Genomic DNA, 20,036 nt, shown 5'->3' with positions numbered 1-20,036 from the left:
TTAAGTGCAATGAACAAAAATCTGAGATTCTGCTCTTTGGCAAGTTTCCCGCTGACTTCCGAGAGCAGTTGTGGCCGCGGGACTCTCTACTGCCCCTTTCTTCGGGACAGCCCACTAAAAACCTGGGAGTATGGTTCGATGAGAGTCTTTCCTTTTCAACACATATTAAGAAAACAGCTGGCTGCTGCTTTGGCCTTCTTAAGACTCTCAGGAACTTCTTTCCACTCCTTCCGCTGGCAGCAAGAGAAACTGTTACTTATGCTTTGATTTTGCCATGATTGGACTATGCCAATGCCCTTTATGCTGGTGCCCCTGGCTACCTGCTTAAAAAGTTACAGGTGGTTCAGAATATGGCGGCCAGACTGCTTCTGGGCATCTCGGCAAGGAATAGTGTGGCTCTTCAATTGCGCTCTCTCCATTGGCTGCCTGTGGTGGATAGGGTCAAGTTTTAATCCCTGGTTTTGGCCCACCGTGCTCTCCATGGCTATGGTCCCCTTTATCGCCAGAGGCGCTTCTCTTTTTACGTTCCTTCACGGGCCCTTCGATCCTTGTCTCTTCGCTTTACCCGGGTTCCGCGTTTTAAGTTCCAGAGGTTGGGGGGCAGTTCCTTTGTGGTGAAGTAAAGTGTGGTATGGAATGCCCTCCCCTTCGCCCTGTGGTCCATTCAGGACCCAGTGGTGTTTAAAAAGAAACTTAAAACTCATCTCTTTGTCTGATAGTCTCTCCTTGCACCCCTCTGGTATCGCGCCGGGACACTCCTGAGTATCCGAGCACATTATAAATGGACATAACATAACATAACATTACCCCGCAAGTCGTTACAACGACTTGGGGAGGGGGGAGAAGGTGTTGGATTTAAAATCCAACACCTTCCCTACAGTCCGCACAGACTGGAGTAGGAATAGTAAATTTTACTATTCCATCATCCAGCGCCCCCCTCCGCAAGTCATTGTTACGACTTGCGGGGTAATGGTATGCGTGTTACAATGCGTTCGTTGTAACGACCGCGTTGTAACAACATGCGGGGAAATGGTATGCGGGGAAAAAGAGGCATATTCGATGGCTCCTACCTCGTTGGCCTGTCGGAGGAAGTATTCTATCAATGGAGGCGATGGGGGCTCCTTCGACAGAATACTTAAGGTCCGTCTATCTCTAAATGAAGCATACAGACCAAGAGTTTGGTGGACAGAGCACTCTGACACATTTGCAATGGAGCACCTTGTCTGCAAATTTCTAAATCAGGTTCTTAATGTTAAAAAATGTGTTCTTATTTTTGCCTTGATTGGTAGCACATTCATCACCCAATATTGGAAGTCGGCTGTTCAGCCCCAGTTTCTAGAATGGTTATGAATTGTTTATGCTACCTGGAATGGTTCTTATGAGAAATTTTAGAAAACATGGAGAAGACATCAACAATTTGAATATCCCTACACATTTTTTAAAAGACTGTATAGTAATGAATTACAATGATATTTGAGAATGTAAATTTGTAGTGAAGTATGCATAAGAAATCTGGTCATTTAATAGCCAAGACGAGAGTTTGAGTAGGCTTATGAGCTGATTCATTGTTAATGGATTTTTTCCTCTGCATGAATTTCAATGAAAATATTTTTATTAAAGGAAAGAAGGTCCTTGGTACTTTGCAAGTCCAAGAGTGGATTCACGTAGATGTTGCATAAAATCTTAGAACCGAAAGGTAGATGAATAAGAGCAGTCTCCTAGTCTTCGTTCCCTGCAACCTAGGAATGAATTTATCCAATATAAGGATAGCAAGAAGGCGGGATCCAGAGATAACTGGCATTGCTCCAAGATACAACGATCTACCATATTGAAAGCAGCCAGCAGATCCTAACGTACAAGCTGAAATAGAAATCTTGTATGTAGAGAAGACAGATCACCCTAGACTGAAATTAAAGCAGTTTCTGTTCCATGCAAAATATTTACCAGGCTGACAGCAAGCAAACAAAGAGGCCATGATTATGAGCATGGCTCTGTGAAAGTGCCATTGCCAACTTTCCCAAGACCATGAAAATCCAAGGAAATCAAAAAAAGGCTGATAATCCCCGGGCTTCAGGGGATATTGATCACTAATGCTGTATAAACGGCTTGGTGGGGATGTTAGCAACTGCTCTCGGAGCGACAGGACAATTATTTTCATGAAAAGATTTTCCAAAAAGGGGGTAGAGTTTGCTGCGGAAGCGGCTGAGTACAACACACTAGGAACCTTTGAAAGAATAAACATTGTCAAAAGTTCCTGGGTTACAAGAATTCCCCTCTGTAACAGAGAGCAGAGTATGTGATCACTGAAGCCACATGCCAGCAAGAGATGACATGGTGAAACACACGCCATAACTTTATATGGTTGTATGTCGCAATATGGTAGTCAAAAATGGTGTCTTAATTGAAATGTCAAAATATTATTGAATTAAAAGATAACAAATGCAGAACACTGGGTACATTTTCTGCATTTGTTCAAGCAACATATTTAAGGATTCCTTTCTCTGTTTGTTTCGATGAGTGGGTTTGCTATATACTGAATTGTGCACTTATCAGCACAGCGTTTCGAGACAGGGCCAGATTGACCTAATTTCCAGGAAAAACAGAACAGCAACCAAGGGACATATCATCAAGGACCGGCGATAATTATCGCTAAGCGCGATTAGCGCTAGGATAATTATCGCCGGGTCACGTGGAATTTAATCGCTGAGATAGCGTGCTATTAGCAACGCTTACCTCAAAAGCGATAAGATTCCAAGCGCTAACTGCCAAATGTGAGATTATCGCTGCAATTCCAGCGATAATCTCACAAAGTTTGCTGATAGCTTGATGATAGGGCAGGGCAGACTTAGCCATGATACCCACCTTACATAGGATATCATGGCTAAGTCAGTCTTGAAGCAGGCGTAAGGAAAGTAGCGATAACAGAGGTTATCGCTACTTTGCTTGTCGCTCTGCAGGTCAGCGTGCCCATTGATAATTGGAGAAATGTCGCTTAGCGACATTTCTCCAGTTATGTCAGGGCAGGAACGCCCACTTTGCATCTCATTAGAGATGCAAAGTTGGGCGTTCAGAAAACAGGCGCTAATGCAAGGTTTCACGCGATAGCGTGACCTTGCTGATTAGGCGATAAAATTATGGCCGCTTTTCATCCGAAAACGGACGCAAAACCGGCGATAATATTTTTATCGCCTCGTTGATGATATGCCCCCAAATTTGCTGTGCTACCCTGTGCCAGGGGCAAAAAAACAGCGTTGTGCAATATCTGAGACTGGCCTGCTGCTAATGTCATCCTCTCTAGTGACGAACAAGCGTGCTGCCTTGTGCGATGCACAACCATGCACAGTGGTACAGAGGAAAGTGTGTGCTGTCTGGCCTAGGATGTGCACTGGAAGAAAGCTCTTCAATACATAAACTGAGCCTACACACATTCAGAAGAATCCCACGCATTGGATGTGTGTTTTGCACTGCAGCACACATGCAACACAGGGGCACATTTGGAGAATTACATTTTTTTCTCCCCTCGTTAACACTTGCTTCAAGGAGGCGTTAGTTTTTGGCTCAAAGCCAGTCTGGGTGTTTGTGTTGACCTGCCCTAGTAATGAGGCCACTCGATTCAAAGCAGCACACTGGGGTTTTTGCACTGAGAAAAAAACACAACTTTCCAACGCAAAGCATATGTTGCAATGGATTGTGAATAGCCTTGCGTCACTTCACATTGCTTTAGTAAATCTAGGCCGCAGGAGCACATGGCTCTTACCTGCAGATTTAGAGCGATGCTGATCAGGAAGCCGCCGAGAATCGCCAAAACAACACCCACCAGCTGGTTCTGTGGAGAAAGGAAGAAATATCAAAAATTAGGATTCTTATCAGAGCTGCTCTAAAGTTAGAATCCTGTTCTAAAGATAAACAGCTGGTTAGTAACCATGTGCTGACACACTTCAATGGGAACATCTGTTACTGCAGCTTGGTCTATTTGCAGAAGTCCAAACTTATCAGCGTCACAACTGCAAATGTAACAAAGATCTCATGGTTTCTGCCCGGCCACGCTGACGAATGGCAAATGCGGCCAGAGGGTGATCGTGGGCGGGAAGACACACCATAATGTCAGGAGTTGTTGCATTGCGCGGTATCTGGAGTCCTGGCACTACACCAAGGCCAAATGTGACCAAGCGTGCTTCAAGATTCTTACAATATATGACAAACATAAAACAGTGCAGTGTGTGCAATGCGATCTAGTGGCTAATATTGATTCTTTGGAAACTGGCACTCCATGCAGAGAGGTCCAGGGCAAATTATTGTTTCATCTCTCTTTGAATTAGTTGCAATGTCTGTGAAACGCAGGGGCACTAAAAACAGCCCAAATACAAACATGAAGCAATACATGTCAAAAATTAGAACTGAAGGCACACCTTAAATTGGTGCTCAAAAAAGCTATCAAAACAAACCCACTCACACAAAGAAAATATACGAAAAGTACAGGATGTTAAAAGTCTCAGACATTTCAAACAGTCCAACAATAGGTTAACCGCAGTCTCAGCTTGAAATCCCTCATGATTACAAGTGCTTGTGGGAGCGGCATGGGGAAGGTTGCATATTACTCCAAGGCACCACCACACAAAGCACCAGGACCCAACAATTAATAGCTGGCCCATTTGGTTCAGCTGGGGCAAACTAAGGCTACAACTACCGAAATGGACTGGCCGCTCTAGCCAACGACTGAATGTTTTGAGCCCTGGCCGCCTGGATCCATGTAGTCGCACTGTACACACAGATGGAACTCTTATGAGCAGTCATCTTGAAACTCGATCCCTTAGAATGTGTCGGAAGGTTTACAAAATCATTTGTTTCTGCATATTTAACATGACTTTTGCAATTAGAGAAAAGTGATATTAACACATTAACAAGTGGCGCTACCAATTTTCTACAAAGAAAATCTATGCCTTGATCACCAGTAAAAAGTTAGTGTAAATTTCTCCATAATAAATGGGAATGTGCAGTACTATCTCAAGTTCTGAGTGCCTTTCCTCCTACCTTTCCATCTGCACCCTCTCACCTGCACCTCCTGTACGATACCATAGCATACCATACTGCACCAGCACACATCATGTTGTATCATACCGTGCAAAATCCCCAAATACCATCGCACAGCATAACATACCCTAAAATACAATGGCACACAGCACATATAATCTAATCACATATCATAACATTATGTAGAATAACATTCACTACACCACAGTATATAATATTAAATCCATCCCATACCACAATGTACCATATCACCCCTAACATAGCACAGACCAACATTAGATTAATAGCATACCACACCTATCAACCCCACAAAATAACACAGAATTACATAATAGTATAACACACCACCCCACAGCACACCTTCTGAAGATAACATAACATGATATAGCTCCATCTATTGCTTCTCTTAATGTCACGCTCTCTCTTAAGCCTAAACTTGTCATCACCCCGTGATCTTGGCAGCCTGTGCCTGCCACTCCTCTTAACTGCTACTTACCTGTCGTTGGCATCTAGTAATCACACCGCACCTCCATTCAAGTTCAATAAGCACTTTCCAGTTCACTCTCTCTTTGTACATATTGTAATTGTATTTATATAGCGCTTACTACCCTTGACGAGGCGAGTAGCATGCTACGCTACGCTACATATATGTTTCTTGAAAATAACCCCTCCGTCTTCCTGGTCCGTCTGGGCAGGTGACCCTGCTCCTCATATCTCTTCAGCTGCCTCGTGGACCCGGACATTGTCACAGCTGCTGGCATCCCTCTTTTTCCAGAATACCTCATACTAACCATGCATATTTCTGACCCTTCTGTAGCACCCGTTATGTGTGGCGACGCATGAACGGGCACAGCCCTGACAGCCTGAAAGAGCACAGCCCTGGTGTGGCCCAGACAGCTTCAAGCTGACCAGACCAATCACTTCTGCAACCTTCGTGAAGGCAACCTAGAGGCCCTGCTGAGCTGCCATTGCAGAGTACTAGGGGCGGGCTCTTAACATCCAATGGCCCCCTATGTCTCACACTCATGCGGCACCTCAAGCCCAAACTCTTGAGGGAAATCATCAAGTAGCACCCACGTACCTCATACTCTTTTCCACTCGGTCTGCAACTCTAGACTCCACAAAGAAATGTACCGATTACTGACACCATGCAGCAGCCTGACAATGCCTGAGAGTAAATATATTGATTAGTGGAAGGGAGCAGCTAAGCCAGTGTGCCCCTACAGCCCTACTGAGCCGAGTTCAGTGAACACATAGCACAAGGGAAGGGGATAGACCCAGTGCCGTCTTAACGCATGGGCACGCTGGGCAGTTGCCAGGGGGCCCCATGAGCACAGGGTCCCATGCAGACCAGAATTTAACACCAACTTTCCATTAAACATTTATATTCCTGTGAGTGGTTGTGCAGGCAGGGCCCAGTGCACTGCTTTGCCTGGCAGCCTATATCGCTTTTAAGACGGCCCTGGATAGATTGTCTAGAGACTGGGGTACCGGCCTATAGCACCCCTAACTGCAGAGCCAGTCTGTGCTCAGCTGGTGCATCCCTCCCTGAGTGCAGGTGCATGGCCACCTCTCACCTGTCACAGAGACCAGAACTGCTCCGCACTTGACACACTGAGCACAGATCTCCCTCACTTGCTGAACACAGTTAAGCTAACCTTCCCTTGTGGCAGATCACTCAGTTACTCTGCCGGCTGATATCTTGCTCAGTGCCAACAGAGAAGCTACTGCTCACCTGTCTCAGACAGAAGGGCTTCCTCTCACCTTCTACCTGTTACAGAAAGTGAGCTTTCCTAAGTATGTCACAAAAAGAAAAGCCATGTTGCCTCGCTGAGATACCCCTCGGTGAGGGCATACCTGCCTGGAGGAGCCAGGGAACAGGGGCCCTTGGGGAAAAGAATCTCAGAGACAAATCTTGTGACACTGGAAAAAGAGGACAGGGGGAATGGGTACAATGGGACAGAGGTACTCTCCCCGCTGAGGAGCATTAGGCTGGAAACATCAAACAGAACAACATAGGGCGCTTGCATCCAAGACCAACATAAACTTTAATTTAGGGACAAACCTGTTCCAACTACAAGGAGGCAGAGAAACAAGAAACCCAGAGGCATCTTTACAGTTGTGGGTCAGGAAGAGCAAAGCCGGAATATCGACAGGTCACATTATTGTGACCTAATTATTGAGGGACAAAATATTGAAAGGTAAGTTTGTGTAGATGTTCTATATGTAACTCTCCATATGCGTTTATATATATATATATCTTCAAAGTACGTAGATGAGGAGTTAAGAATAGTAAATTCACACCTGCCTCCATGTACTCAGCTCTTTTACATTATGTCCCTCAATATTCTGGTCACAAGACTGTGACCCATCGATGTTTTGGCTTCGACATTCAACACCACAAACATGTTTCCATTAGAGCCTACGCCAGAAACAATATACCCCAAATGTTGGACACGAAAGAGTCTGCAGCCACTCAGGTTGTTTGGAAGTTCAGAAGAGCCATTGCCTAAGTGACAACACTGATATAGCTGGCACAGGATAGGTAGATGGCTTTAGCACCTGAACACCCACTGCAAACCACCATGCAGAGACAACCCACTTCGCAAATAACATTTGCATGGGTTAGCCTGAGGAAGGTCACAAGATCTACCTCTTTCTTGAAAACCTCGAAGAGGATAACCAACACTCTCTATACCTCCCTCGTACAACAATGTGGAACAAAATACCCAAGCAGAGGACATCCACTGCCTGAATCACTAGCGCTGACTGATGGCTGCATAAAACACCACAATCAAAAGCTGTACTATGCACCCAGTGATGGCAACTTCCAATTTCCCTGTTCAAGTGGCTTTCCTACAGGAACGCTAAAGTCCCTGGAAGTGTTGCATATGGGAGAATAAAATGCAGTGCAGGCACCAGTTCAGCAGTATCAATGGGAAGCTGAAATCACTGAAAAGGGTCATTAAAGAATTTCTAAATGAAAGATTACATGACTAACTGAAGAACATAAAACTAGGCAAAGAATCCAGATGCTGCAAGAAATGCATTAGTACAAAATAGGATACCATACCTATCAACCCCACAAAATAACATAGAATTAGTTAATAGTATAACACACCACCCCACAGCACACCTTCTGAACATAACATGATGTAGCTCCATCTATTGCTTCTCTTACTGACACGCCCTCTCTTCGGCGTAAACTTGTCTTCACCCCTTGCCCTGGGAAGCCTGTGCCAGCCCCTCTTCTACAACACTGAATCTCTTCAGTAAGCACTAAGCTTAGGACAATCCCATAAATATAGTCAGTGAGGCCTATTATCCTGTGAACTCAGTGCTGGAATGAAGGAGAAACCAGCCGAATCCGTCTGGCCCCAGTGAAATATGCTGAATTGGTCCCGGCGTAATTTGCCAACACCAGGACACAATGAACCAGCGCCTGCACATTGTCTGCTCAAAGCAGTTATGTGCAGGCGGTGTTCAGACTTTTTATTTTCTCTTCCAGTTTGGGCCCATAACAAAGAGCAATTTATAGGGTCATCAGCCCTCCTTTTTATTTTTTTGCGGTAGGCGGAGCTCTTGGAGTTTTTTCTGTGGAATTTTGCGGAGTTACATAAAAACTCTGCAAGATTCCGCGGAGTTCCAACCACAGGCAGAAATATGCACATCAAGCTTGATTCATTACCCGGAGCGCATTCCGTGTTGAAAAATCAGCATGAACAGCACCATGCGGCTTGCCAGAGTGCACAGCTACTTGAGTTAATTTGGCTGATTTAGATTTTCTACTAGAGTGGCAGCCTTCTGACTGCAGATGGTCGCGAAAGCCAGAGACTGTCTGCGTTGCAAAAATCTCACCGTATGTCTTCTAGAGACCGGAAATTGCCTTAGGTGATGCCATACCTCGCTCCATCACCTTATCGTTCTGGAGCCACACGCGAGAAAAAATTCTGCCACGCTCCGATTGGTAAAAATTGTGCTGGAACGAGAGTGATGCAGAGTTGCCAAAATTCTGCCAATTCATCCAGTAGAACGGAATATTTCGCGTACCCCTACTTTTTTTGCAGTAGAATCCTGGCTGGGAGCTATCTGCAGTATAACATCTTGCAGCCAATGCAATGGGGAAAAACGTAAAAGAATTGAGGCTGATTTTTGACTTTGTTTAACCCCTATATGTAAGAGTTGTGCACACACTGTAAGAATGTCAGATGCATCAATATGTATATTTACACGAATAACAATTTAAATAGCACTAGCGAATTTTTTTATTTTATACTTTTAGAGCGTTAATCATCCCACTGTAGGGTGTCAGAGAGCTTTACATCACACACACAATATACATTGACAATAAATCATATACATGTGTGGTGTAAATCAATGTACAGGATGCTACATAAGACAAAGGGGTTTCAAGGATTAGGAGTTAGACATCGTTTTTACTGTTAGGGATCATAATGCGAAGATTGTACGGCTGGAAGACACACAAAGTCAGGATTTGCAACATAAGACATTGCTTAGTGTTGTCCTTAATTACCACCCAAAAGAACCCCTTTTTAGCAGCCTTATAATAACAGATTGAGAAAAAGCAATAAGGTTTTTCACCCATGTCTTACAGTTTGCATGCAGGCCCTTGATGCCGGTTCATAGCCCACTGTGCTATGTTAGAAGGAATGCAATATATAAACTGCAAGTGATAAAAGGATCTCTGGGAAAAAGGCAGGGATCCACTTACCTACCTACATAACACAATAATGTGTCATCTACTTGTTACACAAGGTGCTTCAAATCTGTGACTAAACAAAAAACAGATCTCGCCAGCAAGTGCTTTAACCACCAGAGTTATCTTACCACTATTATTATTATTCCCTGAGAAGACAAAGTTTTCTGCACAGCTGCTTTAACCCCATAGGGTATTTGAAAACGCAACCTTTGTAACCAATTAAGCCAGAACAGATTTTCTGTCCCATTGCTCCTTGGTGCCAGTTTCTTTGTAACAGAGGTTTTTTTTCAATTCATAAGTTGACTGTCAGACTGCTTTTTCTGCCTCTTGTGACTGCGCTGTCGTTTTGTTGCCCACCGTGAGCCCCAATTTATAGGTTCCTAGAGTAAAGTGTTTCCAATTCCAGCACTGCATGAACCATAAATGGTAACCAACTGCCCCCCAATAACTACAGACCAAAATATGTAAACTACAACCTGGGGAAACCGTTTGCTACCATCCTACCCTAAATAACAGAATCTGGACATTCATTGAAGCAAAGACGCCCTACAAGTCAAAGATTATTACAGATAAAGCAGAGGGCAACTTAAAAACAAACACAACTCGCACTCAATAAATAAGGGGCATATCATCAACGGCCAGCGATAATTATTGCTGGCCGTGTTTAGCGTGCAGAAAATCGCCCGGTGAGCGCACTATCAGCAACGTGCATCGCCAAGGCGATAGAAATCCAGGCAATATTGGCGAAGAGGGGCAATATCGCAGGATTATCTGCGATAAAAAAGAGAGTTACACAAAAACATTGCTGATAGGGAGATGTGGACTCAGCATATTAATCTACCTCCCATTATGAACATAGCGAAGTCGGAAAAATAGCAGGCGTAAGGAACCTGCGATAATGGCTGATAGCGCTAGTTTAAATATCGCTAGGCCGGCTAGCGATTTTTTTGCTGATAGGGAGAACCTCTGTCAGCAAATATTTTTGCTGTATTTCGTGTGTCTTTCACACGGGAACGCCTACCTCACATCTCATTAGCGAGGCGAGGCGAAAGGATGATGCGCCCCACAGCATGGAGTCACGCGTTAGCGTGCCCATGCTGATAGGGCGTTAAAATTATCGCCGCTTTTCGCCCGAAAACGGACGCAAAAGCGGCGATAATTTTAACTCCGGCCGTTGATGATATGCCCCCTTTATTGCTAAACTTTGTATAGAAAGGGAAAATATATCTGCTTTGGCGATGTCCGAAAGGCATTTCACTCATTCAACAACACAGATCAGTTCATAATGATGTATATTGAATTTATATGATTTATTCAAATGAATGTACTCCCTGGTAGAATGCAGTGTGAAAAGAAACAGGAGGTCGCACCCTTACAAATGTGAAGGAACGAGAAGTTACTGGTGCCATGGGCAATCCCGGTCCAACATGAAATCCCCAGCAGACACCTTTAAAAAATCAGCAGTCCCTGGATGACTACTTGCAGGCACGCATATTAAGTAATTCCCCTAAATAGATGTTCTTCTCCTTCTCTCCCTAGTAAACTTAGGCCTGCAACAGTACATTCACACACTGCAAAACTACTGCAACCTGTGTCACCAGAGAATAAACACAGCACCGAAGTCATAGTTTTCCTAAAAAAACACAAAGGAACAACCAACTAATACTGGGCATGGCGAAGACCTCTATTTGTGAGTAACCTTCAGCACCCCTGGAATCTTCACCCAAGCCATTAAAATCCTTCCAAGAGAAGTTGATGCAAGCATTTAGGGGCATATTATCAAGGACAGTGTTAAAAATTATCGCCGGTTTAGTGGCAGAAATAGGCTTGATAATATGCCCTTGGGAATTCCAATAGAAGCCTATGTTGACACCAGAACATGGGCTTCTATTGGAATTCTCTGCTGCATATTCTCAAGGCCATTATCGCCGTTTTAGCGATAATTTTAACGCCGTCCTTGATAATATGCCCCTTAATGCGCTAAAGGTGAACGTACGAGCATCCCTACCTTCCCTACTCCCGGTGAAAACCTGAACTCCATTTTTGACAGTGTTAATAAGATAATATCCATCTATGGCAATCAGGCATGTACACAGCCTATACAAAACACAACACCACGCAGGACACTGGCGCAGCAGAAGATACCCACCAGCCTCTCTTCAAAAAGTAATTACGATGCGTATCAAACATAATTAGAGTGACAGCCATTACTCCTCGATCTAGAAAAACAGGCGGCAAAATCCTAGTTGCATGTGAGGAAATGAAACAAGTCTTTCCAGTTCAAGGGCCTAAAAAAAAAAATGCAGGACAACAAATTCTACAGTAGTTTCAACCCTTCACCACATACCAAACTGTTGAGATTCACTATTCCCAGAGAAATTAGAACGTTGATAACATCAAACTATTTAAAGAACCTAATCAAAGACAACGATGCGCTGTACATTAGTTGAGGGGGTTGGGAGGTGGTGTATAAGAGTGTGTACATTACGTGGTTATGACACAAATACATTTTACACACGTTACATTTCACATTTTTAGGAACATTTTAGCAGGCAACCTACCAAAATCTTTGTCAGGGGAAATGGACTGGAATGTGAGGGAAGTCTGTAGGAATTGGTGTGGCAAATAATTCCTATGGTTAGTTCCTTGTCCAGGTACCTAAACTTGTAATTAAGCCTGGGAGTAACTTGCGGAGTTTCACTCTGCGGAATTTCGCAGAGTTAGAGTTACCTAAAAACTCTGGGAGATTCCGTGGGGTTCCGCGAGAGGCGGAGTTTTAGTAAGTTGCGCTGATTGTTAGCACCAGGTGCTTGTTCCCCTCTGTAAAATCAGAGTGAACAGCACCACGCGGCGCGCCAGAGGGTGCTGCTTCTTTCTGACACTCAAGTAGATTTTCTACTCGAGTGGCAGGTTTCTAAATGCGAGCCGCAGCTTTCTTAACGCGAGGAGTGGCGAACTGCCGTGACTGCCTGCATTGAGAAATCTTGCCCGGAGGCAGTCTAGCACTTGATTTTCACGCTCGTGCTTGCTAACTTAACATTGGCGAGCCCCGTGTAAGAAAAAACTCCAGCATGTGGCGCTTAACTGAGTTTTTCTGAAACTCCGTGTTCAACTGGGCAATACTCCTCAAACTCTACCGGAGGAGAGGAGTTACCATCAACCCCTACTTGAAATTGAGAGATATTTCCATAACCTGAATGACCTACTCCCCTGCATCATAACTGCCTGGCGTGGTTACTTGGCCACTTTTCATGAGACAGATAGTGAAATACATGTGGCCGAAGGCAGAGAGCACTAGTGTAAAGTCTGGCAAAAGAAAATATATAAAACACTCGATTTTATTTCAAGTGCGTTATATCTCATGGCACTTTTTCGAAGGACCATAGGATATAATGCACTTGTAATGAGGCGGACAGGATATTCGTTATGTTTGCGACGGAGTACCAATCCACCAAACTCTAAATCAGGCCCTATGTGTTTCAACAATGGCTTTAATTTTTCGGGAGCTAGAGTGCTTAGGGAGGTCATTAATATTTGGAATAAATACTTATATAAAGTAATAAAGACAATTCATAAGGAATTTCTGACCATTTAATTATCAATTTATGGGAAAGAAAGTATTCATTTAAGTATGTGTCCTGCCAAAAATTCTTCATGTGTTGCAGAGCGTCCCATTGCCCACTGCGTAATTTGTAGGAGAATAAGTGCCGTTTTCCAAAGCTCTTCTCAGAAGCCCGCGGCTGGCACCAGTGCTCCGAATACTAATGGTGCTTAGTCTGGAATCCATCTCATCCCCCTTTAATGGACTACCAGACATTCTCTGCCCCTTTATCTCACTCTTAGAGATTTCTGCCTTCCCCCTTTCTAACGTTTTTGCCGTCTTTCTCTCCCCTTTGTGTATTTGCATTCTCTTGCTCTCCGGAAATATCCAATGAGCAAAATAAATGCAGGTCCCTAAAAATGAGTGCGGGTAAACCACCGGCTTAAATTAAGCACTGCATTACCACCGTCTGGTGGTTGGTTTACAATTTAGATGTTGTGGTGAAGGATTTTCTTTCTGGAAAAATCCACCATAGTACAATTCTAAAGGTGGAACTTTATAAGTCAGTAAGTAAGGAAAAGAGATTTGGGTGTAAACTGTTTCTCTCTTATGATAAAGCAGACTTAGGACAATGTTGAGAGCATTTCTGGCTTGTGCTCCAATGAACAGTCATTGTCGAGGATTGTCCCTTTTAGTTTCAATACTTGGTTTAAACAAAGTTAATCCACTGTAAGTTTGTTTTTCTTTTGACGCGAGAGTCTAACTACTTTAACTGTCTTTAAAATTAAAATACAATTTTGTGAATTCAGTACTTTTGGCAATCTGTTTTTCACGACTCTGAGATGTAGTGGAATTTTGATATTTCAGCACATATTTATTGCAAGCATGTAAGAGCAGACACATCTTGAAACTAAATAGTGTTTTATGAGGGGGTGTTGCCAAGATGGCGGCGGAGTAGCAGGGTGTCTCCGGAGCTCCGCTTACCAGAGCCGTCAAATAGCATCCAACAGCTAATCTGGGACCCAAAACAAGGTGGAAAGTGTCCTGTGTCTTGGAGAATGGACAGGTGACAAAAATCGCGATCTACGGATATAGGAGGGCCGCGATCCACAACGGTGACACCCGGCGGAGCAGGCCCGGTGGAAGAGCCGGTGAAGGTGGCAGCCAGGGATTTGGATCTCTGTCTGTGGCGGGGCACGAGGCTGCTGTAGGCAAAGCTTAGAACTGCACAGAGGGTCAGTGACGCTACTGGAGGTTGGCAGACGGGTTAGGCGGCACCCAAGCCGAGTCTCGGAGTGAGCGGCTTGTGTGGTCAGGGCTGGGCCGGCAGGAGGACGAGACGTGCAGCCTTGGTGTTGGGCCGTGCCACAGCGCGGCCTTGCTGTAGCAGGCCCCGATCTGAGAAGAGATTAGCGGAAACGCCCTGGCTAGGAGCCAACACCTCTGATGAAAAAATAGCCCATGAGCGGTTGGGCTGTCAAGCGCGGACTAGGCCAGGGGCGGAAGGGAAGGCCGCGACCCAAACACCAAGGTGGGATAAGGTAGAAGTGCACCAGTCCGAGGCACCCCACGGGTGTTCGGCTGCAACAGCGACGACCAGACTCATCCGGTGATCTGATCAGACCCCATGGTTCGAGGCTGGTGTATGTGCGGGGAACGGCGCAGCCGAGTAGAGAGTGTGGGCAGTGAATTGGCCCCCCTATGATGCTAATTGGCTGTGGGCAGTGAGCTGCTTTGCAGGGGGGCTCAGATCTACTCCCGGAGGCCCTTAAAGGTGATACATTACGCTGCTCAATGTGTGAGGACCTAGTGCGGTGCTGGAGGGCTGTGATAGGCCTAACAGGAATTGTGGCTAATTGGAAGCTATTGATGACTGGTCCCAGGTCTGAAGCGGAAAACCACATGCTGGACTTGTAAGCGAGTCGCAGGAAAGACACTGACACAGCCAGGATACTGTTCTGGAACTGGGGAGGGGACGCATCCTCTGATTCACATTCGTTTACCCGGGTCGTGGAGGGGAACTTTGGCGAAGTACTACCACAGATAACCGTAATGCAGAGCCTTGCGGCCTCCTCTGCAGCCCTGAGAGCCGGAAGCACAGACTAGGTCGGACAGAGGGTGTGAGCTCCTTGTGATCTAGCGGCAGCTCCCTTATAGAGATGACCACACACAAGGAAAGAAAGGCGCAGACAAGTAAAGAACTCCTTTAGTAACTAGGCACCAAAAAGGCTGAGGGACGTGGCCCTGAGCAATAGGTGGCCCACTCCCAAGAGAGAGACATGGAACCCACCGGAGAACAGTCGGAGGAACCAATTACCTGCAGATTTCTGGAGCAGCTGTTTAGAACACTCAGGGCAGACTCCGCAGGTCTGAGACGGGATGTCACCTCCGATACCAAGCAAATCAGAGCTGGGATACAGGAAATTGGAGACCGTGTCCACTCCCTAGAAAGGAATGATGACCGTATGGAAGAAGAGATCACTGAACAGACCCAGGACATGATGGAACTTAGAGACCGAAGGAGGAGCTTTATCTCCTCCTTAAGGACCTTGAAAATCGCTCCAGAAGGTCCAACATCGACATCAAAGGCATTCCTCTGCTGGTGGATGGGGGGAAACTGGAGGACTGGGTGATCCGCTTCTTCCAGCATGCTGCACCGGAGCTTGGCGACAAAGAAATCATCCTTGACCGTACGCATCACACCGGAAGGCCGGCCAAGGAACCCGGACAGCAACAACATATCCTCACCTGCCTCTATTCTTACCAGCCGAAGGAGATCATCATGTCTACAACTAGGGATAAAGCGACCATTGCTTTTGAAGGTCTCCAGGTTGGAATCTATCAGGACTTGTCGCCACTCATCCTCCAAAGACGCAAGGCCCTGAAGCCCTCCACAGCTTACCTATGCGATATGGGGATCCAATATCGCTGGGGGCACTCATTCCAGCTTTCCTTTGTTTGGAATAAGGAACTACAGTCAGTTAGATCCCTAAAGGAAGCACAGGAGGTGTTAGGTCTTGAGTTGGATGAGGAGGCTCCTTCCAGGTCGACAACAGATGAGGCATCTTCCCGGGGCTTGCCAAAGCCAGGCCGACGACAAGGGACCAGACGAGAGAAACCTTCCAAGCCTTCCGCGACGGAGAGCCAGAAAGAGAGGGAGGTGCTTCTCCGACAGATACAGAATTGAGACAGTGCCAGAGAAACTCTGAATGCATGATCACACGGTTGCATTTGTCTTCTATCCACGGGCTGTTGCAACTTACGGTTGTGTCCTGGGAAGAAAAAAATGGGTCCTGATGGAGGGATGACCGACCACCGGACTCATGGACCCATGCACGATAGTGCGATTCATGCCCAATGGAGGGCACCTTCTAGATTTTTGTCAGTTTATCTGCTCTTCCTATTTCTTATCTTTTTCTTCCCTCTCTCTTTCCTGTTACCGGGGCCTACAACTATCGCTACCACAGGTGGGGAGAGGCATCATCCAGGTAGTCTGGGGACACAGGGAATCATAAGGGAGACTGAAACAAAGACCAAAGGAGTCTGAAAGCGAGGGGAAAGGGATTATCTCTATCATAGTGGAATTGATGTTCACTCTCATGGGTCACTATACTATGCCTTACATGTACCTTTAGGCACCAAAAGGGGGTCTAACAATCAGACCACGCTAGCTCCTTGTTGGGCAACACCTGAGGCGAAATGGCTGTAGCATGCCAACACACTGGGCCCTGATTCGCTGGGGGTTCGGGGGGTGACTCTGACCTTCACGGGACCTTGCATCCCCATAACTACCCATATGTCAATATTTAAGGTCTTAATAATTAGCTTTAACATTCAAGGTCTTAATACACCCCTTAAAGGGTGTGCACTCCTGAAGATGCTTAGAAAAGCCCACTGCTATATCAGCTTACTGCAAGAGACCCACTTACTATGTGCTGACTGGAAACGCCTCCGATTCAAATGATATGGGAAAAAGGCGGGGCTGGCCATCCTCATATCTACACAGTTCCCGGGAACAGTGCTGGGCGTACATTCAGAAACACCAGGCAGAATGTTGGTGCTGCGAGTCTTGCTGGGAGCCAATACGTACACAATAGCTTGCATGTATAGCCCTAATGAGCATCAAGAAGTCTTTCTCCGAGATACGCTGCATACCATCCTCGCCTCTCCAGATGAGGATTTACTGTTGTGGGGAGATTTTAACATAGTGCCTAATTCACAGATAGATCAGGGCAACGGATAGGACATTCAGGATCACTCTTGAACTCTATGCTCCAGAGGCTGGGGAGTTGGGCTTGGTAGATGCTTGGAGATACCGCTACCCCACCGCCCGGGGAATATAAGTTTTTCTCCATGGTGCCCCAAACGTATGCACGTATAAACTTATTCTGGACATCCCCCAGGGTTACAAGCTCCACGACAGACATCACAATAGGGACGCCTGCTCTGTCATATCACTCTCTGATATCTTTGGTGCTACACCTACCAGGAGGGTCCCCCCCCCAGAGGTTGTGGAGACTAAATCACAAACTACTCACATACGACTCCAATGTCACTGACATACGGACAGCTATACAAGACTATTTGGCAACCAACGAAGATGGCTTGGTCCCGCTTCCCCAGGTGTGTGATGCACTAAAAGCTGTTGTGAGAGGTCGGTTCTTGGATGTTGCGGCAGGACTGAATAAAGCCAGGAGGGACAAACGGGAGATGCTAGAGATGCAGGTCAGATAATTGGAAGGGGTTCACCGTCGCACGGTCACACTTCAGACAAGGAGCCAACTTAATATAGGACGAAAGAAGCTGAGGGCTTTGGACTGTGACCGGACGGAGTACACGCTCCTGCGCACTAAGCAGTGCTATTATGAAGGGGTAAAAAAAGCTGAGAAACTCTTAGCACATCTATTGAGATCTCAAGCTAACTCGCTCCGCATCGCAGGGATGAAGACTCCCCAGGGAGAGACCTTCCAGAGTGATGCAGCTATTGCAACAGAATTCCAAACCTTCTATGCTCAGCGATGTACAGCGGAACACTTAGACTCAGCTGCGGCGGAGAACTATGTCCGCCGGGCACAAGTGTCGTCTCTTCCCCCGGTGGAAGCGGATGCGCTGGATTTGGTTAGCCGCCCGGAAGAGGTTCAACGGGCTATTCAGAGACTCATTTCAGGGAGAGCTCCAGGAGAGGACGTTTTTTCAGTAGATTCTACAAAGCTTTTGCCCCCAAACTTACCCCGTTTCTTCAATACATTATGTTAGGCGAGAGCCTTAACCCCTTTAATGTCTATGGCTGAGGTGGTAGTGATACCAAAACCCAGAAAGGACCCACTAGATTGCACTTCCTATCGCCAGTTATCTTTGCTGAATGTCGATTTAAAGATTTTCACTAGCGTCTTGGCAGCCTCGCTCTATACATGCAAAGCCTAGCAGACCCAGACCAGTCCAGATTTATCCTGGAACGCAAATGTAGTGACATGACGAGGCGACGTTGCCACCTAATAGACAAAACCCAGTGCACTCAGCAGCCTACGCTGCTTCTGTCATTCAATGCCGAGAAGGCGTTTGACCGGGTACACTGGCCGTATCTGAGACATGCCCTACGCAGATTTGGGATGGGGAACGCTATTTGAGGTGGGTGAATTGTATACACAACGCCCCAAAAGCGCGCATTAGGGTGAACTGTATAGCTTCACGCCCTGTTGTGATTGGGAGGGGTACTCGTCAGCGGTGCCCGCTCTCACCTCTACTCTTCGTGCTCTATATTGAGCCATTTGCCGAATGAGTCCGGAACCTCCACTCGGTCAATGGAATTCGGACATGGATCACAAGATCTCCCTATACGCAGATGATGTGGTTCTCTTCCTCACACAGCCATTACACTCCCTGCCCCCTCTACTAGAAGAAGTCACGACATTTAGCAGTGTATCAGGCTTCAAAATGAATATTCAGAAAACACTGGCTCTCAGCCTGACCCTCCCCAGAACTGAACAAGACCAATTGAGGCAAAGATTCCCGTATGTGTGTGCCGATGCGGGCATCTCCTATTTGGGACTACAGATATTTCCCACGATGAAAAGACAGTTCAAGCTAATTTTTCGACCCTTTCAGATGAGAACTGACGTGAGCTTCTCATTTCGAAGAAACATACAATGTCTTGGTTAGGTGGGCTGGCGGCTATCAAAATGACCCTTCTTCCCCGCATCTTATATGTAATGCAGACGCTTCCACTGTGCCCTCCACCCTGATTATTAGCTCAAATACATCAACTTATCAGAGGTTTTATATGGGAGGGTAAAAGAGCGCATATGGCAGAGCATCAGTCATACCTGAGACAGGCTGATGGGGGCATTGGGGTCCCACACCTAGAGAGATACTTCCAAGCAGCGCAACTGCGGTATATGATAGAATGGTACAAACTAGAGTCGGAGAAGCATCGGTGTTTTTTTGATTGTGCCATCGTGGGCATTGGTGTTTTTTTGATCGTGCCATCGCGGGCATGCACATCTGGAAAGTCCCCTGGCTCCCTAAGCGACATCAGCCTGTCGGAGTTTATGTCTCGCCGGTGCTGAGGGCTACTCTTGGGGTGTGGGACAAGGTGCAGGAACCTCATGACCTCTCGACCTCCATGTCGCTCCTGCTCAAGAACCTTTGAGTACTTTGAATCCCTACCGCACACTCCCATCCATATGACCACCCACAGGAAGAATGACCACCCGCTATGGTCAACTGTCAGAGATATTGAGTAAG

At 46.1% G+C, this 20,036-nt stretch overlaps 1 protein-coding gene across 1 annotated transcript in view; it reads right to left on the bottom strand.

Annotated features, from left to right (window-relative positions):
• Nucleotides 1–20,036, bottom strand: part of NIPAL2 (NIPA like domain containing 2) — a 535,646-nt gene that overhangs the window by 317,444 nt on the left and 198,166 nt on the right. Inside the window, exon 2 of the mRNA XM_085605195.1 lies at nt 3,758–3,826. Coding sequence (XP_085461321.1) covers nt 3,758–3,826 — 69 coding nt within the window. The remainder of the gene's footprint in view (nt 1–3,757; nt 3,827–20,036) is intronic.

Source organism: Triturus cristatus, chromosome 5_1 (assembly GCF_964204655.1).
Source record: "Triturus cristatus chromosome 5_1, aTriCri1.1, whole genome shotgun sequence".
Classification (NCBI taxonomy): Eukaryota; Metazoa; Chordata; class Amphibia; order Caudata; family Salamandridae; genus Triturus; species Triturus cristatus.
This window is presented reverse-complemented; position numbering and strand designations above follow the sequence as displayed.